This window comes from Primulina eburnea, chromosome 15, assembly GCF_022965805.1.
Source record: "Primulina eburnea isolate SZY01 chromosome 15, ASM2296580v1, whole genome shotgun sequence".
Lineage (NCBI taxonomy): Eukaryota > Viridiplantae > Streptophyta > Magnoliopsida > Lamiales > Gesneriaceae > Primulina > Primulina eburnea.
Window position 1 is genome coordinate 14,543,497 of NC_133115.1, and position 27,985 is coordinate 14,571,481.

The following is a 27,985-nucleotide window of genomic DNA, read 5'->3' on the forward strand; positions in this document are numbered from 1 at the left end:
CGCAGTCCAAGCCAACTCACTGATCCCCACCTCTCGTCTCCTTGTACTCGTCCTCACCTGCATCGATCAAGTCTAGTGAGTCTAAAGACTCAACATGTATAAACTGGAAATAACAAGCACTACATAATAAAAACACATGCATTTTAAAGTAGACCAAACATATTTAAACTTGAACGTACTTACATAAACATAGACGTGCCATCGTTTCATAAAATTTTCCATTAACATACTTGCATCATACATACTTGATCATACATAAACATCATCATTTTGCGTAGAAATATGTTTCAAAGCAAGTGACCCATAACGTAGTGTACCAGATTAGACTAAACCACAGTACTGGGCTGGCAGGGATGTCCACTACCACGTACATGAGATCCCAGGTCATGCTTTACTAGGTGGATTGGTTCATGGTCATGCTTTACCGATTCCCAATCCTGTTCTAAACTTGGTCATGCTTTACCGGGGTGGAGAGGTCCCCGACCATGTTCACCGGCTTCCAAAACCGTTCATATTTGGTCACAAGACATTTATCATACCTCAAAAACATAAAATATTTTCTCTGCACGTCGAACATACTAATACATTATACATGCATGTCCCAGACAAAAATTTAATTTTTTTTCCAGAATGCTTGGTGCTTGGGCGGTAAAATCTTACCGCTCGGGCTCCGCCCACTCGGTTGTGCTCGAAAATCTTCAAAAACAAACACAATTTTTATACATTTTGAGCAGTCATACGAAAATGATCTTAACTCACTGGAGTTCTTAGAATTTCAAATAGATAGACTCATCTGCGACGACAGAGCAGCACTGATAAAAGAAAAGGGAGCTCTCGCGGGGGAATTGAATCGTGCTATCTTATATAAACAGAAATCAAAAAAGAAGGGATGAATAAGCGGCTCGAAGAGCAAGAAAGAGGGCTCGCAGATCTATTTACAAGTTGGGAAGGTATCGAAGTGACGTATATGAAATTTCTTGTCCAAAAATTACGAACTTACTGTCAAATCGAAGATATCAAAAAATACTACGTTTTATATCTTGAAAGTTTTTCTAGAAAACGGCCGAAAATTCGCAGGATTCGTAATGACAGCAGATTCAATTTTTGTTTGAGATCTAAAAATCGTTTAAACATCACAGTTTAAGCAGTCACACGAAAATGATCATAACTCATTCATTTTTTGTCCAAAAAATTTGAATGTACTGTCAAATCGAAGATATCGAAAAGTAATATGTTTTATATGTTGAAAGTGTTTCCAGAAAATCGACCAATAAAGTACGGTACACGAAATGACAGCAACATCCGATTTTGAGATCTAAAAACTTTCAAGAATTGTTCCAAACATTTTTGTTCAAACTTTTGCATAACAAACGTGTACTTTTACACACAATAAACATCAAAACATATACTATGACAAGATCGATGAAAAAACGAAAGAATATACATATCTTTGATGAATATACTCACGAAACGACGATATCAAAGCAGAGAGATGCGATGGTTGATCCGGGACGACTTGTGGCACATTTTCTTGAAGAAAAATGGGCTAGGGATTGCTGAAAAATTGTAGGGGAAGGGAAAGTTTGTGGTTGCTGAAAGAACACCTTGAACCCTAGCTATCACCTTAAAAAAAATGAAGGCAATGTGTGTGTGAATTGTATGTGCTGATGGTGTGTGTAACAACATGTAAGTGTGTAAGTGTGTAACGTGTGTGTGTGTGTGATCAATTAGGGGTAATTAGGGGCTAATTAGTTTAATTAAATAAATAATAAGCAATTACATGATAATTAAAATACCAATTTCTCCACTAAATTACTAGCATCCCTAAATTTGAAATAAAATGCACAAGTGTTAAACTTTAAAAGTTTAAAAATCTTAAAATCACCAAGTAAATTAAATTAGGGTTTAAATGTTAAAAACTTAATAAATCGTTTAAAATATCAAATTCTTGACTTGAAATAAAATACCACTTTTAAAAATCGCCCAAATCGTCGCCGGTTTATTTTCCTTGATCTCGTATCCAATAATCACCTGAAACATTAAACTCAATAAAATATTTTAACGTGCATCACATAAACATTAATAATTTAAAATAATACAAATTCATAAATCATGCATCGCTAAAATCATTTTAAAATTAAATAATTAATTTAACAATTGAAATAAATGCATGAGTTTTACGTGCACTGATTTTGGGCTCTACATCTTTACTCATCGAATAGATCAAAATGTCATCGATGAAGACTATCACAAATTGATCTAGATGTGGCTGAAATACGTGATTCATGAGATCCATAAAGATCGTTGGCGCATTGGTAAACCCAAATGGCATGCCCATAAACTCATAATGCTCATATCGAGTCCTAAACGTCGTTTTATGAACCTCAGACTCTTTCACTTTCAACTGGTGGTATCCCAGACGAAGATCTATCTTCGAGAATATCGATACTCTTTGTAATTGATCAAATAAGTCTTCAATTCTCGGTAAGGGATACTTGTTCTTGATGGTGACTCTATTCAGCTCTCGATAATCTATACAGAGTCACATACTACCATCCTTCTTCTTCACAAAAAATACTGGTGCGCCCCACAGAGAACAACTAGGGCGAATAAAACCCTTGTCCAGCAATTCTTGAATTTGATCTTTTAACTCTTTCATTTCGACAGGTGCTAGATGATAGGATACTTTAGAAATGAGTACAGTACCGACATCAACTTAATAGAAAATTCCACCTGATCAGGTGGAATGCCATAAACGTCCTCAGGAAAGACGCTAGGAAAGTTTTGGACGATCTCAACATCCTCTAACTTCTGACTGATATGGGCATGTGCTGTAGTAACGCATGCTAGAAAAGCTTGGCATCCTCTTCTCATAAGTTTCCTCGCACACATATAAGAGATGATGTGCAGCATTTGCTTGTTCCTCGCCGCCTCAAAGACAAAAGACTTCACACTAAGCGGTCGAATAGACACGGTCCTCTGTCGAAAATCTATCTAAGCACCATTCAATGATAGCCAATCCATGCCAAGTATGATATCGAATTCAGGCATTGAGAGTACAATAAGATATGTCCGAACCACATCTTTTTGCAAACGAAACTCCAAATTATTCACATTGCTCGAAGTGATCATTTCATCACCAGAAAGAATAGAAACTTTGAAGCCTAATCCCATATCCTCGGGTATAATATTTATTCGCTTGAAGAATGTCTTGGATATGAATGAGTATGTAGCCCCCAAATCCATCAATGCTGTTGGAACTTTTCAAGTTCGCAATCTTTGCTTAATTTTGATGCTAACAAAACTTGTTATTTTGTTTCTAATAATCTACCTTAGTGTACGAGCCAAACTAAAGCTGTCGAGGAATGCTAACTGAAGACGTCCAACTGATCGCGTAAACTGAAAACAGTAGAACTGAAGTGCCAACTGAAAGACTAGTTCAACTGAATGTCCAGCTGATGAGCAGTTCAGCAGAAGACCTTCAGAAGCCCGGCCAGCTGATGAAGTGTTCAACTGATGAAGAGCCCAGCTGACCAGTTCAACTGAAAGAGTGAAATCAGTTCAACTGATTTCACCAGCCCAACAGAAGACCAGTTCAACTGACCAGTTGAAAGCATCAGTCAGAGTCAATCAGTTGCAGATCAAGACAAGCTTAATAATGGAATCCAGCTAAGCACGAAGGTACAAAAGCTATTGTACTACCACAGTACAATAAGAGACGTTGCATCAGAGCTTAAAGCCAAAAGTTCCGGAAAGATGTCGAGGAACAAATTCAAAATGCAACGGACACATTATTGAGTCTTACTGTACGGTCAGCCAAACGCCTATAAATAGAAGCTGAAGTTCAGTGAAGACTAACACTGAGAAAAACGAGAACAGAGAACAAGGGCACGCTTATTACATATCAGCTTGTTAGAAGCAATCAGCCCAGAGGGAACACTTCATTGTATTATCAGCTTAGATTAGAAGCCTTTTTCCCTCAGTGTGTGAGAACACTTTCGGGTAGTGTTCATTGATCAGTTCTCACACACACACACACACACACTCACTCATCATCTCAGATTCCGTCTTGCACACAGACGTAAAACATGTGTATGTAGTCTTTCTCACATAGACGTTAAAGAAGTGTTGACTGGAAGGTGATGCCTTCAGTTTAGAACTAGGAGTTCAGTTAGGCAGTGGGTAAGTCCTAAGCTGGGTGGGTTTGTACAAAGGTTTGTATAAATCAAAGTCTTCTAGTGTATCCTACCCGAGGAGGTAGAAGGGATGACGTAGGAGCAGTTGAAGTCTCCGAACATCCATAAACATATCTTGTGTTTTGTTTTCAGTCTAACTGTTTAACTGTGTTGTTCTTAATTGTTTCATCAGTCCAGCTGATATCAGTTCAGTTCTGTCCATAACCGAACTGATATAAGCTCTAACTGACTTCTTTTCTTCAGTTAACCAGTTGCACAAGATATATAAAATTGATCAGTTTGTTTTCTTAACGAAGGATTATGTTGAGTTCTTCCGCTTAGTTGTGTTTAACCAAACTCGATCTAATTCATCGGTGTATTTTATTCTTAGAACACGAGCTATTGCAGCTCATTGGAGTTAGTCGAAGGGTCAACGGACTGATGCACATCTTCGTAACTGTGTTTCACTCGGGCCCCCCCTAACCGATCCTGACAATGCATAGGTAGCTACCCCTAAGATGAATATCCTTCTTGCAACGAAATACACCGTCTCAATCTATTCATGTTGAGACTTAAGGGAATTTCTATCATAATTTTTCCCAAAATTTTAAAATTATGAGACTAGGCCCTAATACTTCTCGAAAATAATTGTAGTTTAACCCCAGAAATCTTTCCAATTATTGCACTTTCATCCTTAGAATTTTGGAATAATTGCACGATCATCCCCCAGCATAACTCGACCAACTCTCGAACTCCAGCACCTTGAAACATTAAATCTCAGCATACATGGCCCTTATAAAACTTATATCTAGCATCCCTTGCACGAAAGCCAAGGAAAAACGTGAGTTCATGTCAAACGTATGCATATTTCGGGACAAAACTATGCAAAAATGATGTAACTTAATATTTCTATACATTCCTCGTGCAAATACACACACATCAGCATATAATAGCATGAATTACGAGAAAAAAAAAAAGATTTAGAGCATGTCTTTGCGTTTATACACTTGAAACCTTAGATATCTTCGTGTAGGGCGTACACCGGAGAGACAGGGAGGGATTTATTTGAAAAACTAGAGAGAAACTCGAAGGGCTGCTGTAATTTTCGAGAGGGTGCTGCTGCTGAATGAGGGAGGGGGCGGCCAACATGTAATAGGTTTAGGGTTTAATTATGGAGTTTAAGTTATAATATTAAGTGTTAATGTGCTCTTAATTAAAATTAAAGGGGTTAAAAGGATTTTAGGTCCATTAAACAATTAAACAATCCCATTAAACCCAAAAACATTCCCCAAGTTTTGAAAATCTTACAAAAAAGTTACTAAAAATCGAAAACCAATTGGTGAGAAAATTATTGTACTTGGAGGTAATTTTTTGCGAGTTTTACCGGTTATTCCAAAAACATCATTCAAGAAACAACTAATACACGTTTTGTAAAATCGTATTTGTATTGGAAATGCATATTTTATTTTATCTAAAAACTTGATATTCATGGTCTCAATCAAGGTGGTTAGAAAAAAAAAACAAATCATTAAATTTGTTTTGTTCTAGAAAAGCATTAATATATGTCGTATATTTTAAATTTATGACAACAAACTATTTATATACTTTGAAAAATCAACAAAAAAATCATAATATAAAAGAGATGCTTGTAGCAAATGAACCGTTTATAATTATAAACATAGCTAGACGATATACCTTTTGAAATCTTATTTTTTTATGACATAAAAATCTGCAGCAATCATTACCCTTCGACATGCGTTGAGTTAATCTTTAGAATGACGCAATAATTTGTAAATCATGTCGACCAAATAAATCATACTAGTCAAGTTATGTGCGATAAGCTCGTCTAAAAATATATGTAAAAAAGAAATCAAGAATTCACCTAATACACCAACTTAATATCTCAAAGGTTCACCAACTTGAATATCTCAAGGCATAGAAAAAATATGAAACCAACTATTTGACGTTGCAAGTCCATGTTTACTAGTGAACTAAAGGATCCAGTGGAAAAATATTTCCCGTATAAACAAATTCAACAAAATCTTGAAGTGTCAAGCGTGCCTCCTTACATTTTCGCCTCATTTTACCCAATCACACCAATGATTCATCTCCTACTCCAATTTCTTGCATCTTCAGCTAAGATCACACCACCAATTTCACGCTAGACAAATTGTCACTCTCCGCGCATTAAATCTATGGCGTCATGCTCCGCGTCCCTCCTTTTGTCATCATCGTTTTCGACTCCCGAAGTTTCCAGATTTGGCTCTGTTTTCCCTATGAAAATGACCCTGAGAAGAAGAAAATTGCGGAGCAATGGAGACTCTAGTTTGAATTTGCTGGTCGTAAATGCAGCTAAAATGAGAGTGTAGTGAAAAGCAACGAAGCTGGTTACTTTCTTGGGTAAAGGTGGTTCTGGTAAAACCACTGACTGCCATTTTTGCAGCTCAGGTATGAACGAAAAAGAACTGAAATCGATGCTGGATAAAAAAGATTTTAGGATGGATCTGAATATTTAGCGAGTAATAATTGTGGATTGTGAATTTTATCAACTTTATGTTCGTACATAATGACCTCATGTTTGTTTTTTGTCCTTTTTCATTATTGATGTGGGATGAGCACATTTTGTCGAGTTTAGTTCTAATATTAAAGTTTTGATTCGATTAGGAATTTACAGCAATGAGGCTAGCTTTTAATAATAAAAGCTAATGGTATGCGTCCTTATCTAGTAATTCCGTATTTGTAAGGTTTCTGGACTGCTCTCGTGAAGATAAATTGATCTTTGTTTACACTTGCTATATTTTTAATCATGGTAGCTTCGAAGTACCAGATAATTGAACAGTACAAAACTATGCTAAAGTCGAGGAATGTGATGGTGAATGAACTCTCATACAGGAAAATTTCATTATAATTATCTTTTTCAAGATTATTTTTTAGGGATAGTAGCATATAGAAAAGTTCGATATTTTTGAAGGAATGTATTTTTCTTTCCTTCCCTTTTGAGAGGTGGGAAGTGTTGTTTCAAGTGGTTTGGAAGTAGAAGGAAAGCTTATTCAGCATGGTGTGCTAACTGTTATTTATGTCTTGCTGCTCAGCATTATGCCATGTCAGGGCTTAAGACATGTTTGGTTATACATTCTCAAGATCCTACAGCTGAATATCTTCTGAACTGCAAGATTGGACCGACTCTTACTCAATGCCAGGACAATCTGTCAGCCATTAGATTTGAAACCACAAAAGTATAGTTTTTTCCATGCCTCTCTTTCTTAGCTAGGACTGTTCTGTGTTAAGCATCATCTGTTTTGGACTTCTGATAAGAAATAATTACTGAATGTAGATGATCCTTGAACCCCTCAAGCGTATCAAGGAGGCAGATGCACGTCTGAATCTGACCCAAGGTGTTCTCGAAGGGGTGGGTATGTGAAAAATTTCTTATAACACAAAGTACATTATCATCTTCATTTTTAAAGGGGGTGTGTTTTTATGCACTTCTCATGAAATGTACTAGGTGGTGGGAGAAGAGCTAGGTATACTCCCAGGAATGGATTCTATATTTTCTGTTTTGGAACTTGACCGACTTGTGGGGTTCTTTGGTAATGTAACTAAGAGGAACAATGAGAAAAACAAATTTGATATAGTGATATATGATGGTGTAAGCACTGAAGAAACAATTCGTATGATAGGTGCAACGAGTAAAACAAGGTCTGTGATTCAAAATTCTCAATTTTCTCAACCCCATCGCCTTTTTATTCTTTTAATGATGATCAGTTGTGTATTTCCAAAGATTATACTTGAAATATCTGAGGAGTCTAGCCGAAAAGACAGATCTTGGGAGGGTAACAGCTCCATCTCTTCTCAGACTTGCCGATGAAGCCTTGACTTTCAGTGAAAGAGGCACCAATCTAAATGGAAAATTAAGTTCGGAAATATGGGATTATCTAGAAAAAGCCTTGGAGGTAAATGGTTTCCAGTTAACATATTTGGGACGTTGGCTCAGTTCTCTAATATGTGTTTCTGGATCCTTATTTTCCACAGAAAGCATCATCCGTTTTTTCAGAACCTCGGAAATTTGGCTGCTATATCATTATGGATCCAGCCAACCCCATATCTCTAAATGCGGCTTTGCGATATTGGGGTTGTGTAATTCAAGCTGGTGCGCAGTTATCTGGTGCATTTGGCTTTAAATTACCAAATTCGCCCATGGTGTTGGATGAGATACTCAAGATAAAATTTTCACCATTACCCTCTTCTTTCATTCCACACCTTGAACTGGAAAGCTGTTTAAACTGGGACAAGGTCATGGTGAATGATCACAGCAAAGATGCCCGAGATCTACTTTCAGTGGCAGAAGAGAACACCCTATCTTCGGTGAAATTTAACCCTTCCAATAAATCGGTGACACTATTCATGCCGGGCTTCGACAAGTCAGAAATCAAGCTATATCAAGTATGTTTTTCATTAAAATGTATAATAAGTATCCGGGGTGTGTAGTTTAACCATGATTTTCAAGGAAGAGATATTGGTGATTTGGTCTATATTAAACGGTACCAAATTCTTGAAGTAATATGCAGTTTAATTCTGAGCTTGCAGTTTCGAGGTGGATCTGAGTTGTTGGTGGAAGCAGGTGATCAAAGGCGTGTCATTCGACTTCCTCCTCAGAACCAGGGTAAGGTAGGAGGTGCAAAGTTTATAGATCGAAATCTGGTAATCACAATGCGCTAACTTAGGCATTCTTGATTTCTGGCCTGCCTGCCATCCTGTAGAGATCAAGTTTTTTTCCCCTTGAAGATAACATACTTATCTCCTAGCTTTCGATTCTTCTGTAAATGTGTGGGAAAAGCCTGTGTAAAACCATACGAGATTTGCTTAAAATCTGACATAATAAAACAAGTTTTTTAGTGCAATGTCTCCAAGATTTGAGCAATAGCTTTACCAGCAGACCCTTCTTTGTTTTAGAATTGATTTCCTATGTTAAATTCAAGCACTTTATCATTCTGTCTTTGTCCAGAAAATGATGATGAAACAAGATAGAAATTTGATATTTGGTTAATATTTGACTATGAAGTCATCGTGTAGGTCTGGTTATAGTTCTAAAAAACCTAGGGTAAATTGTGAAAAAATACTCAAACCAAACTAAAATTTAAATTTACTCCCTATACTAAAAAACTTTGTTTCCACCCCCTGAAAGTATTTGAAAAAGAAAAAAAAATACCCTTATTTGTCATTATATGTGATAAATTCAATTGGTTGATTTTATGGGTCAAAAATGATATCAGAGTCGAGGTAAAATTATTTCAAACATACAAATTTTTTATTATTAAGTAATTATATGTTTGAGGAGGAAAATTCTCAATTAACATGAATCCGAACCCAGGTTCGAGATTAACTATTTACAAGATTTATTCCATAATTCTGGAATATTTGCGACAAGAAGATCTAACCAATGTTAGATATCAGAACGAACTTATCAGGGTCCTAAGGTAAATTTATGATTCAAAATAACATGTTCCTAAAAATAATACCGGATTTCTCTAAACTCTCCGGAGATCTTAGAGAAATTCAAAAAACGGTACAGAACTATGACAATATGCTGTATTATGTACCACAAAATGTGGAGAAAATCTTTGAAAATCAGGAAAAAATTCTTTGAATATTAAAAGATATTTGAACTAGTCTGCAAAATCTAGAACAACAACCAAGTTCTAGTAAAAGATCTTCAGAAGGAAGGTTATCACCAGTCATTTGGTACTGAACCTTTATTACATCAAAGAGGGAAGGCAAATTGATGCCATAACCTTTAATTGAAGAAGAAAAAATGATCAATCTAATCAAAACAACCTCAGAAAAATAAATTAATATGATGACAACTTTAGAAAGAATTGGTCTAGAGGATCTCCAAGAACTTGCATAGTCTTTTGCAAATCTCAAGGTTGTAGATCTGAAGATGAACACGACTGAGGGTGAACAACCTACCATAACCTGGTCATCCTCACAGGAACCACCAAGAGAATGTGCGGGATCTCAAAATAAATATGAGAGAATCCCAACCAAACTTTTACACTGGTGGAGAGTCACACCCTGCAGGAACAAGGTCAAGGAAAAATCAAATTCCTTTGCACCAAACACCCTATGTGAAAATCTGTTTTAGAACCAATACATCTTTATGAGGTTATGCTTAACCTAGATATATTAGATTTCAAAAACAGAAAAAATCTCGTAGATGATTGGACATCTGCTATGAGAATTGCAAGCAGGTACACTTGATCTAAATAAAGAAGGATTAATTAAACTTCTGGAAATGATTCTGATGGCATCACTTAAAATTGCTTGGGACATGACTTGGGTAGAAACCAAAGAATCAATCCTAGCTGAAGAATCTCTTAGCGAGATAGCCGGAAGAATGACTATCCTTTTTAAAGCACAATTTATAGGGATAGACTATTTTAACAATCAAGATACAGAAAAGAAAAAGAAATATACTCAAGCTCTGTATAGTTTTGAATTACATGATATATGTTTAGTGGATGAATATATTATGTTATTCATTAAATATAGATGGAATTCCGGGGTCGAAGAAGATATATCAATGCAACTCTTCTTCGCCAAGATGCCAAGTCCTTGGAGAGAAATGCTCACAAGGGAATATGTCCCGGGCTATCCAAACACATTGGCACGAAGAGCCTGGTAGGATTGGTTAAAGGTGAAAAAGTGTTTAGAAGAGGATTGAATAAACACTTATAATTTTCAAAACGTTTTCTCGATTTATGATTCAGTTTAGTGATAAACTGATACTCGAGAATTTTGTAGATCAATATCAATCAGTTAACAAAGAATGTGTGGAAACAAACAGACTGATAGATGAAATAAAAACTGAAATAAAAAGACATAAGATTTTATGAATGTTCGGAGATTTCAAACACTCCTACATCACCCATTCTATCTCAAAGATATGATATACACTAAAATACTTTGATCGATACAAACAGTTGTATAAAGCCACTTCAGTTTTGGGCTTAACAATGACAAAAGATAATGCCTTCGAGGAGATGAAAGCATTCGAGTGTTCCAGCATGCCTTGATCAAAAATTCAAATTTTTTGTTCCTATCCATATCAAAGTTATTCTAATACAACATGTATGACATAGGACTTGTATTTTTTTCGATCCAATATATATGTAGTGGAATCTCCACAGTATTAACAAATCTCTGGTTCAAAGAACTGATTAATTTATCAAGTAGAAATGTAAAACAATGAGTCGAGTGATATTATTTATACTTCATTTAATGTCGTGTACTGTAGTGCTAATTATGTAATAAAATATTATTTTATCTGTGCTAATTATGTAATAATATATTATTTCATCTTGAAGTAGATCTCTAATATATATCCAACAAATACACAAAAATGGATCATGGTGTAGCCAGCTTATACTTGGATAGAATACATAATCGATTTTCATGGACATTACAAAAAAACAATAATTCTTTTTTACATATTCAGTTGAATGAGATTCAATTCATGCGCTTGCTAATCATCTGCTACAGAGGAATCCATCCCTGTCAATTTCGGATAGCATGTTATATTAGTAATCAACAAAGCAGCACTATACTTACATCACTACACCGAGTGCCATGCACGTTGATGACATGGTGAAATCAGAACACGTAGATGACATGGTGAAATCAGAACTCGCGAGATGATATCATGTACGTAAATATGACATAAATAATCACCGTACCTTGATTACTCCGGTCTCAGTGCCGCAGATTATCATGTCATTTGCTGAGAGTAAGCTAGTTATCTTGCTTCCAGCTGATAGCCTTCCAACTTTGTGATGTGTCCCTCTTAACCATATCTGTGCATACAATGTCCCTCAGAATGTATCTCGGTTTTAACGAGTTTAAAGAGGTGTTAGAAACCAATGATTGATGATTGTTCCGAAAGGTGTTGAGTACCTGAAGACTGCTCATTGATTTGCTGCATTGTAAGTATATGAAATCTTCCACTACTTCCATAGCCAAAATGCTTCCTCCCTTATCTGGAACTACTGAAATTTGAGGCCTGATGCTTCTTCTCCAGTCCTAATTTCTTCATCCCGTTATACATCGTTAACTACATTAAACGAAAAACATGTAGATTTCAGATCTTTCTTTTGTTATTTACCTTCATCTTTGAACCTTCAACAACCAAACTTGAGCAATATAACCAGTCTTTGTAAACTGAAATTGAACATATGGGCTTGCTTTGAATCCAACTTTTTGATGGTGCTTTGATTTCTTGATGTCGGTTGTTTGTTATCATCATCTCCTGAATACTTGAATCAGTGCAGCCGGCATAAACCTTTCCATGTGTCGTCACTCTGATGCATTTCACGCGTTTGTTCTTGAAAAGGTCATTGCATTTCCTCGAAGCTTCAATAGTCTGAAGACATGAAAATTTTAGTAACACTCTATCCAGTACTACAGCCTACACTTCCAATTTTTGCATGTTTTTACAGTTTTACCTTCAACTTGTGACTTTTTGTGATTGCAAAAATCAGTTCTCCCCAAGAATCGATATATTTGACCAAGTCCTTTGTTGGTATAACTTCAATGCATTCAAGATTCCTCTGGTGCATTTGCCACATCTTGAAAAACACAGAACGTTACTAAAGCTTTCATCTATCCCACGAAAATGAGGAGGTGATGAATCCAAAAACTAAATTTAATAACCTTGATCGTTCTGTCAGCAGATCCACTAAGAAGGCAGTCCCCAGGTTCATACAGTGAAAAGCAAGTAACAGCTTTTTTATGCTCCTTTATTACATGCAGAAGTGTGGCTGTCTGCCCTTTAATATCCCAAACCTATAATAATTTTTAAAAAAAAAACATCTGTGTTAGTTTTAACATATTTGGTAACTGGTACAAAGTAGATTCAAAAGTATGAATAATTTTAACTAACCTTAATTGAACCATCTGCATATCCACCACACAGCTGTCCCTTATGGTAGATTAGAGCAGTCACAGCTCCACTACTTCTATCTCCCGCTTCTAGAATTTGGCTGTGGACGCAAGAAATTCGCTGTGCTTTCCATTTAAAGTTAGAACAAGTTCATTTATTAGTACCACAAAAAGAAGAATCATACTCACCCATTTATTAGGCTGGAAATAATCGGCCACTTTGAGTAATTCTTCAGCCATCCATGTAGTATTTGAGAGACGTCTCAATGATTCTCGTACCGCTTCTGAAAGAGTGATTATCCTATTCATTCCTGCCACAAGAAACCAACAAAATCTGTTCTCGTTCTCATTCTTTTTTCTACATTTAATGGAATTCATTACCTCTGCCAGAAGTATAATTATAAATGCATAAACAAGCCAAGAGTCTTTCTTCGAGATCTAAACCAGGATGCACATATTGTTCAACCGCGTGTAGTATGATTTCACAAGCAGAATTTCTCAGTTCATCAGGACCTTTGACAAGTTCACACCCAAGCCAAGCAATAGCGGTGAGACAGTCTCTCGATACTCGCTTTAACTTGCTCTTTAGTCCTTTTTCTAATGCCTGAAAAACAGGAGAACCAATATGCACGATACGTTGTGCGGTTTTACTGCACCAGGCATCTACTCCTACATCCTGTCAGGTAATGGTTTTCTTTCTTAAGTACTTCGAGTCATACATATGTTTTAACTAGTGAAAACTCAAATTTGGATTACCTGTAAGCATAGGATCGGAGAAATCATAGTTTTTTATCAAGTTCCGATGTTGTGGCAAGGTTAAACCGGTCTTTTTCACCATCCACGCCATCGTATATGGTTCCCCCATCCAAGAGTAAGTTCCACCAAGATTTGCTAATATGAAAGAGCATAGAGCTTGTGTGACAGGCATCTCTTCACGTGAAAGTGACTCAAAGAGGGCTTCTACTGCCTCTTCCCTATACATGCTTTTCGTAGACGTGCCTTCCTGGAAATAGGTTTTATCAAGGAGTTCACATTATTTGAAGGAGGAAACATATAGCGCAATTCAGCTAAATTGGTGCAAAAATGTTGAAAACAGACGTACAAGAACTTCTAACTGAAGTAATAGATTAGCTGCAAGAAGCTTGTGCTCAGGTTCTGAGTTTTGTGTGAGTAGGAATAGAGCACACATATTATTGATGCTTCCTTTCTTTTGTATCTGCTCCAATAAACTAATGCTTTGTGACCTGTTTCAAAGAAAAGGTTGTCACCCTAACTCTCTATTTAAGGAGAGGCTCTATAACGGATGTTTATTCATACCGTGGAATTCTTAGCAGTTCATTGAAAAATTCCAATGCTGCGTTCGTTGACCGTTTCTGGTTACTCCACAAAAGAGCAACAAAAGGATCCACCGAAGAAAACTCTGACACATACTTCCTGCATTTCCCATCAAACCTCATACACCTAACAAGAATGGAAGCCAAAGATATCATCTCTTCTGTATTATCTTTTCTGGGTACTTGCAAGAGCCCAGAAAGTACTCTTGGCGAGCTTATTGCTGCCAAATGCATGCTATTTGTTTCATAATCAAATGCAGACACTAAAATCTCAATGATCATCAACGATGCAGCTGGAGGAGTCAGGAGAAATGACGTTAATTCTACCTTGTAACTCTTTGAAAAAGTACACACTAATTCCACCAGAAAAGGTAAAAGTTCCAGTGTTTTAATTTCAGCAGGAGAAGGACTAATTAAATAGATCAGGACAACAGCTTCGTGAACATTTCTTTTAAGGGCAGTTGCCAAATCATATAATTGCAACCCTTTGTTCTTGATCTCCTCGATTGCCGTCCTATTTGTTGCAGCAATAGTTGAGAGTATTGCCAACGAAGTTCTGACAACCCTGTCCTCTTTAGAACTTGAAAAGGCTGCTAGTAACTGATCCAATATCATGTCCTTCAAGATCGAATATTTAAGTTCTGACTTATTGCTCAATATCTTGTATATCTTGTTCACTTCAAATATGTAGTCTTCCCCGCCATTTACTAGTTCTTCAGTGAAGCACATCTTAGTGATTATCTTCTCGAGTATGCCTATTTGTTCAATATGGATGTTTTCATCCAGTAATGGGTAACGACAATTTGGTAAATCTGTCCTACAGCTTGAGCTTTTCTTCATTCTTGAGTAACTTTTTCGGTGAAGTGTTCTTGATAGCTGATAATTCTTCAAAGCAAACGATCCGATATACTGATGGGTTTGTAATTTCTCGTTACTATCTAAATTTTCATCTAATGGCTCCATTTTTCTGCTGCTTAATGCCGACACATCAATATCACAGAACGAGGTGGAGAAACTGCGAGAGAAGCACTCTGTGACCTTTATTTCACTCAATCCTGTGTGCATTTGATGCGTTGAAGCTTGAAGAGTAGATAATATACTTTCTTTCTTTGATTTGGAACGAGGGGCTGACAAGTTCCTGTCTCGTTTTAGCACAAAATGTTACCACGTAGCGATCAAACTGATAATCCCATACTAAAAATACTTAATTTTATACTGTAAATGTACCATGAAACTGAACCATACTGATTCAAAACTTCTATTTTTTCCTCATCTCTATTAAGTACCCCTGTTTGCAATGAACTCAAAGAGTCTTGTTCTTCTTCACAGTCCTGGATGGAGATCAGAGATAATATACCACATAATTTTTCAGTTGAAAAGTTTAAAAAAAATTAAAAAAATGTGTGTGTGATATGTTATATGCTGACAAAGCGAAGTAGTACCTCCTGAAAAATTTCGCCATCGTTAGAGTTATTGGGTGAATGCATGGAAACCGGAGAATTTGAGTGGGATTCGGCTAGCATATCTTTGAGGCATTTCATATTGGAGATTGCTACAGCCTCAGTACTGCAGCTATTCTCTGGAGATGCAACGGTTTCGTTATCATTTTCGGAGTTATTGACGTTTTCTTGAATGTGCATCTTCTTAACCTGAATCAGTTCTTTCTAATTTGAACATCAAATGTGTTGAAAGATTTTGTCAGAATGCAAATTATTTGGCCTCTAAATCGAAAATTTAAAGTTGTCCTTGGACTAACGAAAATGGTAAAGATGAGAAAACATACACTCTGATAAGTCTGTCCATCCCTGAATTCACATGAAACCTGAGACTCGATGCTTCTAGTCTTATTAACCCTGTGCCCCAAGAACCCAATGAGACGGGTGATATCTTCACTTTTAACACTGGATTTCTACCCAGAAATGACATAAAACTTACGTGGTATACCGTGACTGATCGTCTGCAGAGCTCAAATCACATCCTCCACTTCCCTGAGCAAAATCTCCTCTAGACATGATATGATAATACATCAGCCATGGCTTATAAATCCTCGAAATCCATCGTATCATTTCGTCGATCATCTCATCATCAAGCTCTTGAAACGTCACCGGACTCACACGTCGACTCCCGAATGGTTTCGAAATCTTCTGCCTGATGAACAAAGGGAACAAATCTTGGCATATCCCAGGTGCGAATTCAGTGTACACAAGCCTTGGAGAAACCAGGAGCGCTTGAAGAAAATGCATCGCAACTTGCCACTCATTCTTTCGAATCCCTTCGACGACAGACAGGTAAAAGTAAGCGCAGCACACTAAAAAACTGTTCTCCATCCCTAACGTGACTCCGTTTTCATCCAGTGAGGCGGGGACTTGAAGCATTCTTTCGGAGTTTTCGAGCCTCCACGCCTTGTCTTTCGCCCCGGCTGCTGCCTCAATGCTCTCAATACCCCAGTAGAGGTTGGACAGCACGGAATGCTCCGAAAACTCGAAGAATTCCTGAGCCCGAATCTTGAGCTTTGAAGTACATTTCAGTTTCAAAGCTTTGCTGGATTCATCATCTTCAAGAACGGCATTTATGTGCTGATTGATTATCGTGACCAGTGCACGCACTGAATCGAAGTCTAGTTTATGATTGTCGGAAGAAAATTTTAGTGGGATTTGAGGAGGGATTGGAGCCATTGGATATTATGGCATTATCACTTCATGAAGTACAAGATTAGAACCAGAAGAAAACTATATGATGGAGTTATAGATAGAGTTTTATAGCATTGCTCGTGACAAACGCAGACAAATTCAGAACTCTCTTTTATCCCTCAAGAAAAGGGCAGAAACAAAAAAAAAATGGTTGTCATTTTAGTGGCAACATTTTTTCAGGTATTTGATTATTTGGTCTTAATAATAATATAGTTCAAGATTTAATTTTAACAATCTCCTTCCTGATTAAATATATAAAATTATCACGATGAAATTGTCGGATATTTTATATATAATGAAATTTGATGAGTGGTGATATCTCGTAAGAACCGCGTCATGAATGACTCGATACAATAATTGGATAGCTCAAATCATAGTCAATGTGCATAGTACTTTTCTCAGCAGCCGGACATGGAGATGACCGGGACATTAATCTTCCCGGGTAACCAAGATCCCGGGCACTCATGCAAGTGCCCGAGATACCTCGAGAATTGCACCACACTCGAGTATTATTGGTATGAGTTGTTTAATCTATCATAGCAACATGTTTTTGACGTGTCCTATAAGTCATCAGAAAGTATGGCTAGCCGACTTGCCATATTTAGTAGTTAGACACTGAAAACAAGGTACTTAGTGTTCTTCCTTCTTCACCTGCTGACTTCAGCATCGGAGTGGCTACGCCGGACACTCCTCCGACGCCCATTCACGAGTTCTTTTTTTGTTTGCAGGTATTATCGAAGTCATTATCCTGACTCAAATTTCACACACACTAAATTATCATCACTATCTGGTGGATTGTCCACGTATATCACACCCGATTCGCACAGATATCATCAATGAGGAAGATAGAGAAAAAATGGAAATAATTTAGTAATTTTTCATTTAACTTAGTCGAAGCCCGTAGTCACTTATCATATATTAGTGTTTCAGAACATAAAAACTTCACATGTCAATTTTATGATACAAATTTTCAACATTGTCTTGTTTATGGTTTTTCATATCAGACATAAACCAGATCGACACGTTTTACAAATATATATCACGAGACTCGCTTGTTTTAGAAACATATATTTTTGTTGCTTTTTGATTAAGCTTTGAATTCTTTAACTCTTTTGCATGAACTAAATTCAAATAATTTCAAATTTAAGTTATATCAAGTTAAATAGTACAGTGATGAATATATATATATATATATACTCACTTTAGGGTGCTTTATAATATGATTATAAATATTATGAAACGTTATTTAATTGATTGGCCACTAAATTATTATTGTTATTGTCTCGTGAATCCTGATAAACGGGGATTTTGACTTTGCAGTGGTGCCAGTCTACCGCAGAAAGAGGCCATGATTTAACAGATTTTATAGACCCGCATAAAAATGTGGTCTCCATCCTGACATGTTAAACTGTGGTCTCCATCCTGACATGTTAAACTTTGCTTACTGACAAAGTTGGAGTACGACAGTATCACTAATCCAACTCAGACACCAAAGGCCAAGTGAAAGGCCACTATCTTTTCATGGGTAGGTTAGATGTTATACGTGGAGACACTGTTTTATATGAGTTTGGATGGATAAGATTCACAAATATATATGATTTTAAAAAAATAAATGACCTCTGTGTATGTGTGGTTAAATTTAGGCTCTTGATTCTATCAAGGGTAGTGCTCCTATATGTAGGATGAAATCAACCTTTTTTATGGGGAGAAATTTTTTAACTTAAGATATATTACAAATATTCGGCATCCAATAAACTCATTAAATTTATAATTTACCTTAAGGCTAAAATTTTTAAGAAACCAAAAAAATCCTAAGATATTTATTATATACATGATTTACGTTTCAAAAATAACTAGGTTCCACTAAGGTTCCAAAACTTATAGGTTTTGGTTAAGTTAATTTAGAAACGAATAATTTAGATACAGTCTAGTTTTTATCGTTTTCATTTACGGTTACCGCTTTTAGCTAAAATTTGTTGATTTAAATTTAAAAGCCTTAGAAAATAACAATACAATATCCGTGACAATGAATCTAATTATTCAAACAATTATATTATAAGATAATAGTGATATTTCATTTTTATTCGAAAAATTAAAAATTAGGGGGTTGAATTTAATTTAAACAAATCAAATAACTTAAGTATATAATTTGAGATTACTGTGCACACTACAAGATTTTAAATTTTAAGATTAGTGTACGTTTCGAGTTCATACGATTACAGTTCCTTATTTTTAGGAACCGGAACCTAACCGTAATTTCACAGTTCAGGCTCTGGCTTTGGATCAAAATAGGAAAAAAAAATGGTTCTGATTTTTCAAGGACGGGTGTGGTTGGGTGTAAGAAATCCAAAACATTTATGTTTCCTAACTTATTACTAAAAAAAACTAGACAAAAACATGTGTGAGACGGTCTCACGAGTCGTATTTTGTGAGACAGATATCTTATTTGGGTCATCCATGAAAAAGTATTATTTTTTATGCTAAGAGTAATATTTTTTTATTGTGAATATCGGTAGAGTTGACCCGTTTCATAGATAAAGATTTGTGAGATCGTCTCACAAGAGACCTACTCATAAAACTAAAATATATTTCACTTTCTAAAATATTATTCTACATAACGGATTAAGATCCGTGAGACGGTCTCACATGAGACCTACTCAAACTTTTAATAAGCGTAACTCTTAGTTTTAGTCATTATGATTTGTTATAATTAAACCAATTTTATAGGTTCGTTTACACACATACAATAAACTTTATTTTGAATTAACCAATTATTAACATGATCTTAAATTAATAAAATAATACATTAATTAAAAAAAACTGTTTTGATTAGTTAAAATTAACTAATTAAATCAAAAAATAAAATTAGTTGTTTTTACATTATTTTTTGTTAAGAATTTAAATCTATTTTTTATTATTAAAATTTAAATTGATCTAACTTAACCAAAATTTTGAATGCAAATCATCTAAACTGAGCTCACTCTCTGAAAAAGTACTACGTTAAGGTAAGATGAAACAGACAGACAAGTTGTGTTGGACTTGTGTTGTCCAACTTAACTTATCTAAAGAGCGTCTTAAATAGCTCAAATGAGTTTCAAGATTTTATGTTTAGAGACACGCATCATGATACCTATATTATATTCGAAGACTTTATCTATGCTACTTGCATGTTTATACGGATAAAGTAAATGTCATAATTGGAAAAAAACATAAAATATTATTAAAATAAAGATTATTTTTACACAAGAGCCCATAAATCTAATTATCGTTCGTTACCCTCACTGTGTCTGTTCTGCTAACAACGTATCCATTTGCCCCACCACTGGATGCACCAGGTTCTCCTGTGTGGAATAGTTCACTGAATTTTCGCCGAGACGGCATCTATTACTATATCTAAAGGGGAGGACGACCCATTTAGAAAACTAATTTTTCGTGAAGTCATTTTCCTATTCCAGATTTGTCTTTTCTTATTTTTAGTTAATCTATCATTTGTTTGACGCAAATTTTATTCGTCAAAAAAATAAATAGAAAGAAAAGAAAATTTTTGTGTAGGGCAGAAAATACTTAAAACCCCTCATGTCCCTTAATTAAAAAATAATAATATTTATGTACGTAGTTGGATCTAAATCTAATACTAATTAACAACAACAGACAATATTTTTTCTTTTAAACAAATTATACAAGCCATTTGAGTTTACTAGTTTGTTCATTTAGAGTGGGATTGTTCTCACGAAATTCATAGATTTACTCTATAGTACAAAGAAAAAAACATATTCAACAACGCACCTACAACGGTTTTTCATTAAAACCGTTGTCGTATACTTTTTAACAACAATTTTAGTGAAAAATAATTAGTGTGCTGATATAAGTTGGAGAATTAAATAATAATTCCCAACCTCATTTCTGTTAATAAATTCATTGAAACAAGCTTACTTTGGGATTAATCGGCATTCTTCTTACTCATTTTAATTTCTTATTTCCTTTCTTTTCTACAAATTGTTCTCATCTATAGTTATTTTAACTTAATCCTGTCGTCGTAACAAGAACAAAAACACTATTAAAAATAGCCAAAATGTCAATTTGAAAATAAGTATAATAAAAGTTCTGTGATCAGCAGTGATAATGAATAATTAATTCGGTGAAGATAAGACAATTTATTATTAACTAATTAATGTGTTTAATTGGATAATAAAAAGAAATACGAAAAAAGTGGGCCATTAAATGTGGGTAAAATTAAACTTCTAACGTTCACGGAAATCATGAATCTTTCTCTGATCCCAATTTGATTGTCGTTTGTTTGATGTGTGATGAAGGCCATTTATGATGTTTCAACCGAGGCTGTAATGAAAGGGACTTCACTACTCCATGCAAATAATTAGATTCCTCTACATCTCTTTCGTCAATTGACCACTTCCATGGCACTTTTAATTTTTTTTATAAATTACCAAGATATATTGAAATTGAGAATTTTTATGAGATTTTATATAAAAAGTTAGATTGACTCTTTGAATAGGTTTATTATTGTTATTTTTACAAGTATGTAATTTTTTTTTTTGAAAAATTGTTTTTTTAGTCTCTTTGCGATCGTGAGATTGTTAAATTTTAGTTTTAATATATTTTATTTGTTTATTGGCAATTTTAGTGTTTTTTTTATGTGGTGCTGACGTGACACCAATAGAGTCATGACACTGATATGCGTAGTGTCATGTCAGCAATCTCGATGAAAAATGACTAAAATTACAAAAAATCATAAGGTGTGGAACTAAATATGACTCTTCGATTGAGATAAATATGATAGTTTGCGACTCTTGGGTGGCATATGAATCATTAAAAAATTATAACTTAATTTCGCTATGTTTATTAGGTCAAACTTTTCTAATTAACGAATAAACCCTCGAGTATTTGTTTAAACTTTCATATACACTACAAGAAATATGGCTTTCAACAACACATCAAAGACAACGGTTTTTACAAAAAACCGTTGTGGTATGTCATTTAACAACGGTTTCTCCTGAAACCGTTGTCGTAGGCTTAAAAAACCCGCTAAAAGACAACAGTTTCTTAAAAACCGTTGTCGTTGATATGTCTACGACAACGGTTTTTAAAAACCGTTGTCTATGACCGTGTTTTTTATGGTCTACCACAACGGTTTTTAAAAACCGTTGTCGTAGCCCACAAAAAAACACGCTCAACGACAACGATTTTTAAACCCGTTGTCGTTGTGCGTGTTTTTTCTTAGCTACGACAACGGTTTTTAAAAACCGTTGTCGTTAAGCGTGTTTTTTTTGGGCTACGACAACGGTTTTTAGAAACCGTTGTCTTTGAGTTTTTTTTTTTTGGGGATAAAACAAAATTTAGCGACGGTTTTTATTCAAATTCCGTCGCCGATCTACATTTGGCGACGCTTTTATATAACCCGTCGCTAATGTATCGTGTTTTAAAGAAAACAAGAAGACAAATCCATATTTAGCGACGGCATTTCTATATCCGTCGCTAAATATTGCAACATGTTTAAATAAAACCGTCGCCGATCTAAATTTCGCGACGGGTTTATCAAAACCGTTGTCTATTAGCGTGTTTTCTTGGTCTACGACAACGGTTTTTAAAAACTGTGTCTATTAGCGTGTTTTTTTTGGCCTACGACAACGGTTTTTCATAACCGTTGTCTATTAGCTTGTTTTTTTTGGGCAACGACAACGGTTTTTAAAAACCGTTGTCGTAGAATTTTTTTAAAATAATTTGTAGTATTTGCGTGTATTTTTTAACAACGGACAAGGGTTTTAGAAAACACAACGTTAATTAGCGACGGTTTTAGAAAACACAGCCGTCGCTATTAGCGACTGTTTAGCCGAACCCGTTGCAAAATTCAAAAATACAATCCCGCCTAAATGTCCCTCACTTCTAGCGACGGTTATGAATATACCCGTCGCAAAATAGCGACGGTTTAGAAAAAGCCGTCGCAGATTAGCGACAATTTAGCACACACCAGTCGCAAATTAGCGACGTATACAATATAATGTCGCTGTATTTAGCAACGGTTTAACAAATACCCGTCGCCAATTAGCGACGTATACAATATACCGTTGCTATATTTAGCGACGGTTTAGCAAATACCTGTCGCATATTTCAAAAATTCGATCCCGCCTATTTCTCCCTCCATTTTTTTCCACCACTCTCTATAAATACATACAAATTCACTCTATTTTCTTCCACTTCACCTCCCCAAACTTAAATTTTCTCATTTACACCTTCATTACACTTAAAATTTTTATTTCTTACACAATTTTATCACTCCACAACACTTAAAATTTTTATATCTTACACGATTTTTTTACCATTTCAAAACAATTAAAATTTTATCTTTCACACGATTTTATCACTTCACGACACTTAAAGTTTTTATCTCTTACAAGATTGTACCAATTTACAACACAGATTAATAAAATTCTTAAAATTTCTTTTTATTTTACCTAAAATATTAGCGACGGACCTGTAAACTGTCGCAATATAGCGACGGTATTTCCACATGACAACTGTCGCTACATTTAGCGACAGCTTTTTATGATTTCCGTCGCAACTGTAATTTGCGACAGTTTTTATAACCGTCGCAAAATATTAGCGACGGTTTCTGAAAACCGTCGCAAAGTGCACCTACGACAACGGATTTCTTTACGGTTTTTATGCCGTCGCAAATTTTAATAGCATTTTTCGTTGTCTTTGGTAGAAAATACAACGGTTTTACACCGTTGTGAAACCGTTGTCGTTGGAAGAAAAGACAACGGTTTAAAACCGTTGTCGTTGAAGACACTTTCAACAACACCCTCAGTTACAACAGTCGAAAATGGCCTACGACAACGGATTTTATCCGTTGTCGTAGGGCGTTTTTGTTGTAGTGATATTTTAGTTGTCACATTGAATCAAGATATTGTGATTTGAAATAAACAAATTTGGATAAATCGTTTGAAAATTCTTTACTTGATAGGTTTTAAGACCAGTTCTCTCAAAAAGCGTTGTAGTCGTTGATCTATATTCAAATATTTAGTCCATCGGTTGGCTAATTTATTGATTTGGTTTTGAATGAATGGTGGATATGACTCCCATCAAGATCGAGTGCCTAATGGTGTTATGGTTAGGGCTGGGAAGAAATACCGAAATACCGAAAAATCGTACCGAAAAAAATACCGAACTTACCGAAAAAATCGGTATACCGAAAATTTGGGTACGGTATCATACCGTACCGAAATTTTCGGTATCGGTATCGGTACGAAATATTTTTTTTTCGGTATTTCGGTAAAATAATTTATTATTATTTTTTTTAAAAAAATTTAAGTTCGGTATACCGACAACATTTTCGGTATACCGACATTTTTTCGGTATACCAATAAAATCTTTCGGTGTTGGTACGGTATCGGTATGAGTTTTTTTCATACCGAAAATTCGGTATACCGAATGTGCGGCATACCGAATTTTCGGTATTGATATCGGTATGGAAAAATTCCATACCGATATTTTCGGTACGGTATACGGTACCGTAGTTCGGCACAGTATACTGTACCGTACCCACCTCTAGTTATGACTTTAACATATACACATACATACACACATAAATAAACATATATATGTATACATATATATGTATATATATATATATATATATATATAGGGAATTGATACCCTGGGCGCCCTTTGGTGAGCGCCCAGTGGGCGACAGCTGAGCTGTCGCCCACATGTGCAGTTTATTTTTTTTTAAAGATTTGACGTTTCGCGACGGTTTTACAAATACGTCGCAAATGGCGACGGATTATAACAAACCGTCGCGAAGCCCACATGTGCAGTTTATTTTTTTTAAAAATTTGACGTTTTGCGACGGTTTAAAAATCCGTCGCAAATGGCGACGGATTTTAACAAACCGTCGCAAAACGTCAAATTTTTTTTATAAAAAGAAAAGAGGGGACAGAGGGGCGTTCCCAAATTTCGTGTCCCACCTTCGCCCAACAGCCCTTCTCCCACCTACGCTCAAATCTTTACGTTAAGAAGATTGAGCGAACTTCTGGAGCTCTCGTGCGGGGAAATATTCCGACGACATCAGAAGGTAAATCGATGTAGTTCTAAATTTCATATTCCGAAGAAATTTCCAATTTATGATTTTGAAGGTTTCCGGTGTATTGGCATACATGTTCTTTAATGTTTGTGAAGTGTAAGTCTGCATATTTAATTAATTGCACTAGGAAATGGTGTTGATGATCTAGCTATTTATGTATCTGGAGTATTTATAAATTTATTCATTTCTAGTATGTTTTGTTAAAATATATTTTATACTTGATGTTGTTTTCATATGATTATATTGTTACCGTCGCTAATCGTGCTCGGTTAATCCCCAGACAATCCTCGCCAGCACCTTACCGCCCGCAAAGATTTTCGAGCACCACCCCACGTCTGCCTAGCGCCACTGTAGATGAAATGGATCAATATAGTGGAGATGAACAATCGTACATCCCCCAAGTCGGTGATGATCAGAAACCCCAGATTGGTATGAGATTTGATTCGTTAGAGGATGCATTCTCATTCTACAACCAATATGCCCGAGAATCCGGTTTTAGCGCGAGAATGAGTAATAGCAAGAAAAGTAAGAAAACAAACGAAATTGTATGGAAGAAATTTGTATGCTTTAAAGAAGGGCATACAGATGATATTCGATGGAGCAAACAGACAAAAAAAGATCAACCAAGAAAAGAAAGAGCCCGTGGTGAGACTAGAACCGGATGTTTGTCCAAGATTTCAGTTGTCAAGGAACAAACAGGTCCGGGTTGGGTTGTCAGTACTTTCGTTGAAAGTCATAATCATTCATTATCGACTCCGTCGAAGGTGCATTTGTTACGCTCGCATCGCTACGAAAGCATAAGGAATGCCATTCTACATTCCTCCACAGATGAGGAATTTGAGAGTTCCTGGGAAGCTGCTATGTCTAATGCTAACTTGGAACAACATGATTGGCTGTCGTTGATGTTTGATTTGCGACATAAATGGGTGCCAGCATATTTTAATCATGTATTTTCTGCGGGTATGTCAAGTAGTCAGCGGTCCGAAAGTTCACATGCTTTTTTCAAGAGATATATATCTAGCAAGAACTCATTGATGGATTTTATCATTCGTTTCAATAAGGCACTCCGGCACCAAAGACACAATGAGTTAGTTGCAGATCATGTCGATATGAATGAGCGTCCCAAGCTACAGTCCAAATGGCCAATGGAATCTCAGATGGTGACGGTTTACACGAAAAAGAAATGGTTGGAGTTTCTAGAAGAAATGAGTCAGAGTCATGGTTATTACGTGCAAACAGAATCTGTGGGAAATGAGTTTGGGATTTACAAGGTAATGAATTTTCAAGCTTCTTCTTCTTCGAAACCAAGAGTGCTTACACATGTCATACAAGGGGATGATATATTGTGCAGTTGTATGAAATTTCAGTTTGAGGGCATTCCATGCAGGCATATGTTAGCATTTTTTCGTATAAACCAAGTCTTTCATTTGCCTGATAAATATATACTGAAACGTTGGACGCAAGCAGCAAAGAATGTAGAATTTTTTCCTACAGATGAGCCAAATGTGGTTGAAGCTCCAGAAAGATGTTTGATGTCAAGACATTTGAGGTTATCCTATAAAGCTTCTGCATTAGTTGATATTGCATCATTGACTGTTGAGGGAACAAATTTCTTGAATGCACAGTTTGATTATATTGGCAACAAAATGAAAGATTTGAATATGACTACAACAGTAAGCGGTGGAAGTCAATGTAGAAGAGCCACAGATAGGGCTGTTGATATCGTTGATCCTCAAAAAATTAGAACAAAGGGATGTGGGAAGAGATTAAAGTCATCAAAGGAGAAGGCAACCACACAGGGAAGAAAATGTCGTGGGTGTGGACGCCGAGGTGTGCAGCATGACAAGCGTAACTGTCCAAATTTGCAAGACGGGTATGTGTTTATCAACAATGTAAATTTTTAGTATTTTTGTATATATTTGGTTAATCATCAAAATTAATATATGGTGGCATACTCAACGTTCTTCAGGTCAACTATTAATAATAAAAACGAAGAAGAAAGCTCAGATGACGAAGATTTTGGATCGATAGATGGTAATTTAAATCTCTAAATATATGTTGTTAATCATCAATATTTTTTTTATTCATAACTGTTTTGAATTTTACAGGTTCTAACAACTGGATTTGATAAAGGTTATTATTTTATCAAGTTGAATATGTGCGATGGGGTAACCATTTTATAGTGCTTTATCAAACCTCTGTCGTGGATGAAACATCGAGCTTTGAGGTTTCTGTCACCATGAGAAGGATCCTCTGCTTAATTCAAGAATTAGCATTGTAGAATTTTCAAATTCAATATGATAACCATTCTCTGTCAAGAAATCTTGGTGTTTTAATTTTCCTGCTGCCATATTGTTGTATCGTTCTCTTTCATATGACTTATGGAACATGTATAAAAACCCGCTGTGGTCGACGTAAAACATCATGTTTGTGTCGCGTAGTAAATTATTTCTAATTTCCACCTGTCTAATGCATTTGTGGGCTGTTGGGCGAAGGTGGGACACGAAATTTGGGAACGCCCCTCTGTCCCCTCTTTTCTTTTTATAAAAAAAATTTGACGTTTTGCGACGGATTTTTTAACCGTCGCAAAACGTCAAATTTTTAAAAAAAATAAACTGCACATGTGGGTTTCGCGACGGTTTGTTAAAATCCGTCGCCATTTGCGACGTATTTGTAAAACCGTCGCGAAACGTCAAATCTTTAAAAAAAAATAAACTGCACATGTGGGCGACAGCTCAGCTGTCGCCC

The 27,985-nt window shown here is 35.7% G+C and overlaps 3 protein-coding genes across 3 annotated transcripts; 2 read left to right on the forward strand and 1 right to left on the reverse strand.

Annotated features, from left to right (window-relative positions):
- Positions 1–6,370: 6,370 nt before the first annotated feature.
- On the forward strand, positions 6,371–9,076 carry LOC140815480 (ATPase GET3D, chloroplastic). The gene is given in 9 exon segments (XM_073174577.1): positions 6,371–6,500; positions 6,552–6,601; positions 6,603–6,623; positions 7,268–7,411; positions 7,510–7,584; positions 7,681–7,874; positions 7,957–8,128; positions 8,208–8,618; positions 8,763–9,076. Coding segments are annotated over 9 exon segments (1,329 nt in total). The 3' UTR covers positions 8,895–9,076.
- A 2,417-nt stretch (positions 9,077–11,493) lies between these two features.
- Positions 11,494–17,267, reverse strand: LOC140813633 (putative E3 ubiquitin-protein ligase LIN). The gene is made up of 16 exons (XM_073172235.1): positions 16,382–17,267; positions 16,230–16,299; positions 15,889–16,110; positions 15,674–15,777; positions 14,430–15,584; positions 14,215–14,356; positions 13,874–14,115; positions 13,494–13,792; positions 13,302–13,423; positions 13,114–13,233; positions 12,885–13,016; positions 12,677–12,799; positions 12,337–12,594; positions 12,129–12,254; positions 11,912–12,028; positions 11,494–11,729 (listed from the first exon to the last, which is right to left on the reverse strand). The coding sequence occupies exons 1-16, from the start codon at positions 17,119–17,121 to the stop codon at positions 11,712–11,714; spliced, it is 3,990 nt and encodes a 1,329-aa protein (XP_073028336.1). The 5' UTR covers positions 17,122–17,267; the 3' UTR covers positions 11,494–11,711.
- An 8,329-nt stretch (positions 17,268–25,596) lies between these two features.
- Positions 25,597–27,746, forward strand: LOC140815482 (protein FAR1-RELATED SEQUENCE 5-like). Its single transcript, XM_073174578.1, has 3 exons — positions 25,597–27,110; positions 27,207–27,271; positions 27,346–27,746. The coding sequence occupies exons 1-3, from the start codon at positions 25,597–25,599 to the stop codon at positions 27,363–27,365; spliced, it is 1,599 nt and encodes a 532-aa protein (XP_073030679.1). The 3' UTR covers positions 27,366–27,746.
- Positions 27,747–27,985: the final 239 nt, after the last annotated feature.

Bases quoted from the DNA above. Each gene is read 5' to 3' on its own strand.
- LOC140813633 (XM_073172235.1), bottom strand. From the start codon at position 17,121: ATGGCTCCAATCCCTCCTCAAATCCCACTAAAATTTTCTTCCGACAAT. The intron at 14,357-14,429 runs GTATGAATAAAC...TCTTTGAAACAG, and splicing joins GAACTGCTAAGAATTCCACG to GTCACAAAGCATTAGTTTAT. The intron at 13,017-13,113 runs GTTAGTTAAAAT...AAATTATTATAG, and splicing joins ATGCAGATGGTTCAATTAAG to GTTTGGGATATTAAAGGGCA.
- LOC140815482 (XM_073174578.1), top strand. From the start codon at position 25,597: ATGGATCAATATAGTGGAGATGAACAATCGTACATCCCCCAAGTCGGT. The intron at 27,111-27,206 runs GTATGTGTTTAT...AACGTTCTTCAG, and splicing joins TGTCCAAATTTGCAAGACGG to GTCAACTATTAATAATAAAA. The intron at 27,272-27,345 runs GTAATTTAAATC...TGAATTTTACAG, and splicing joins AGATTTTGGATCGATAGATG to GTTCTAACAACTGGATTTGA.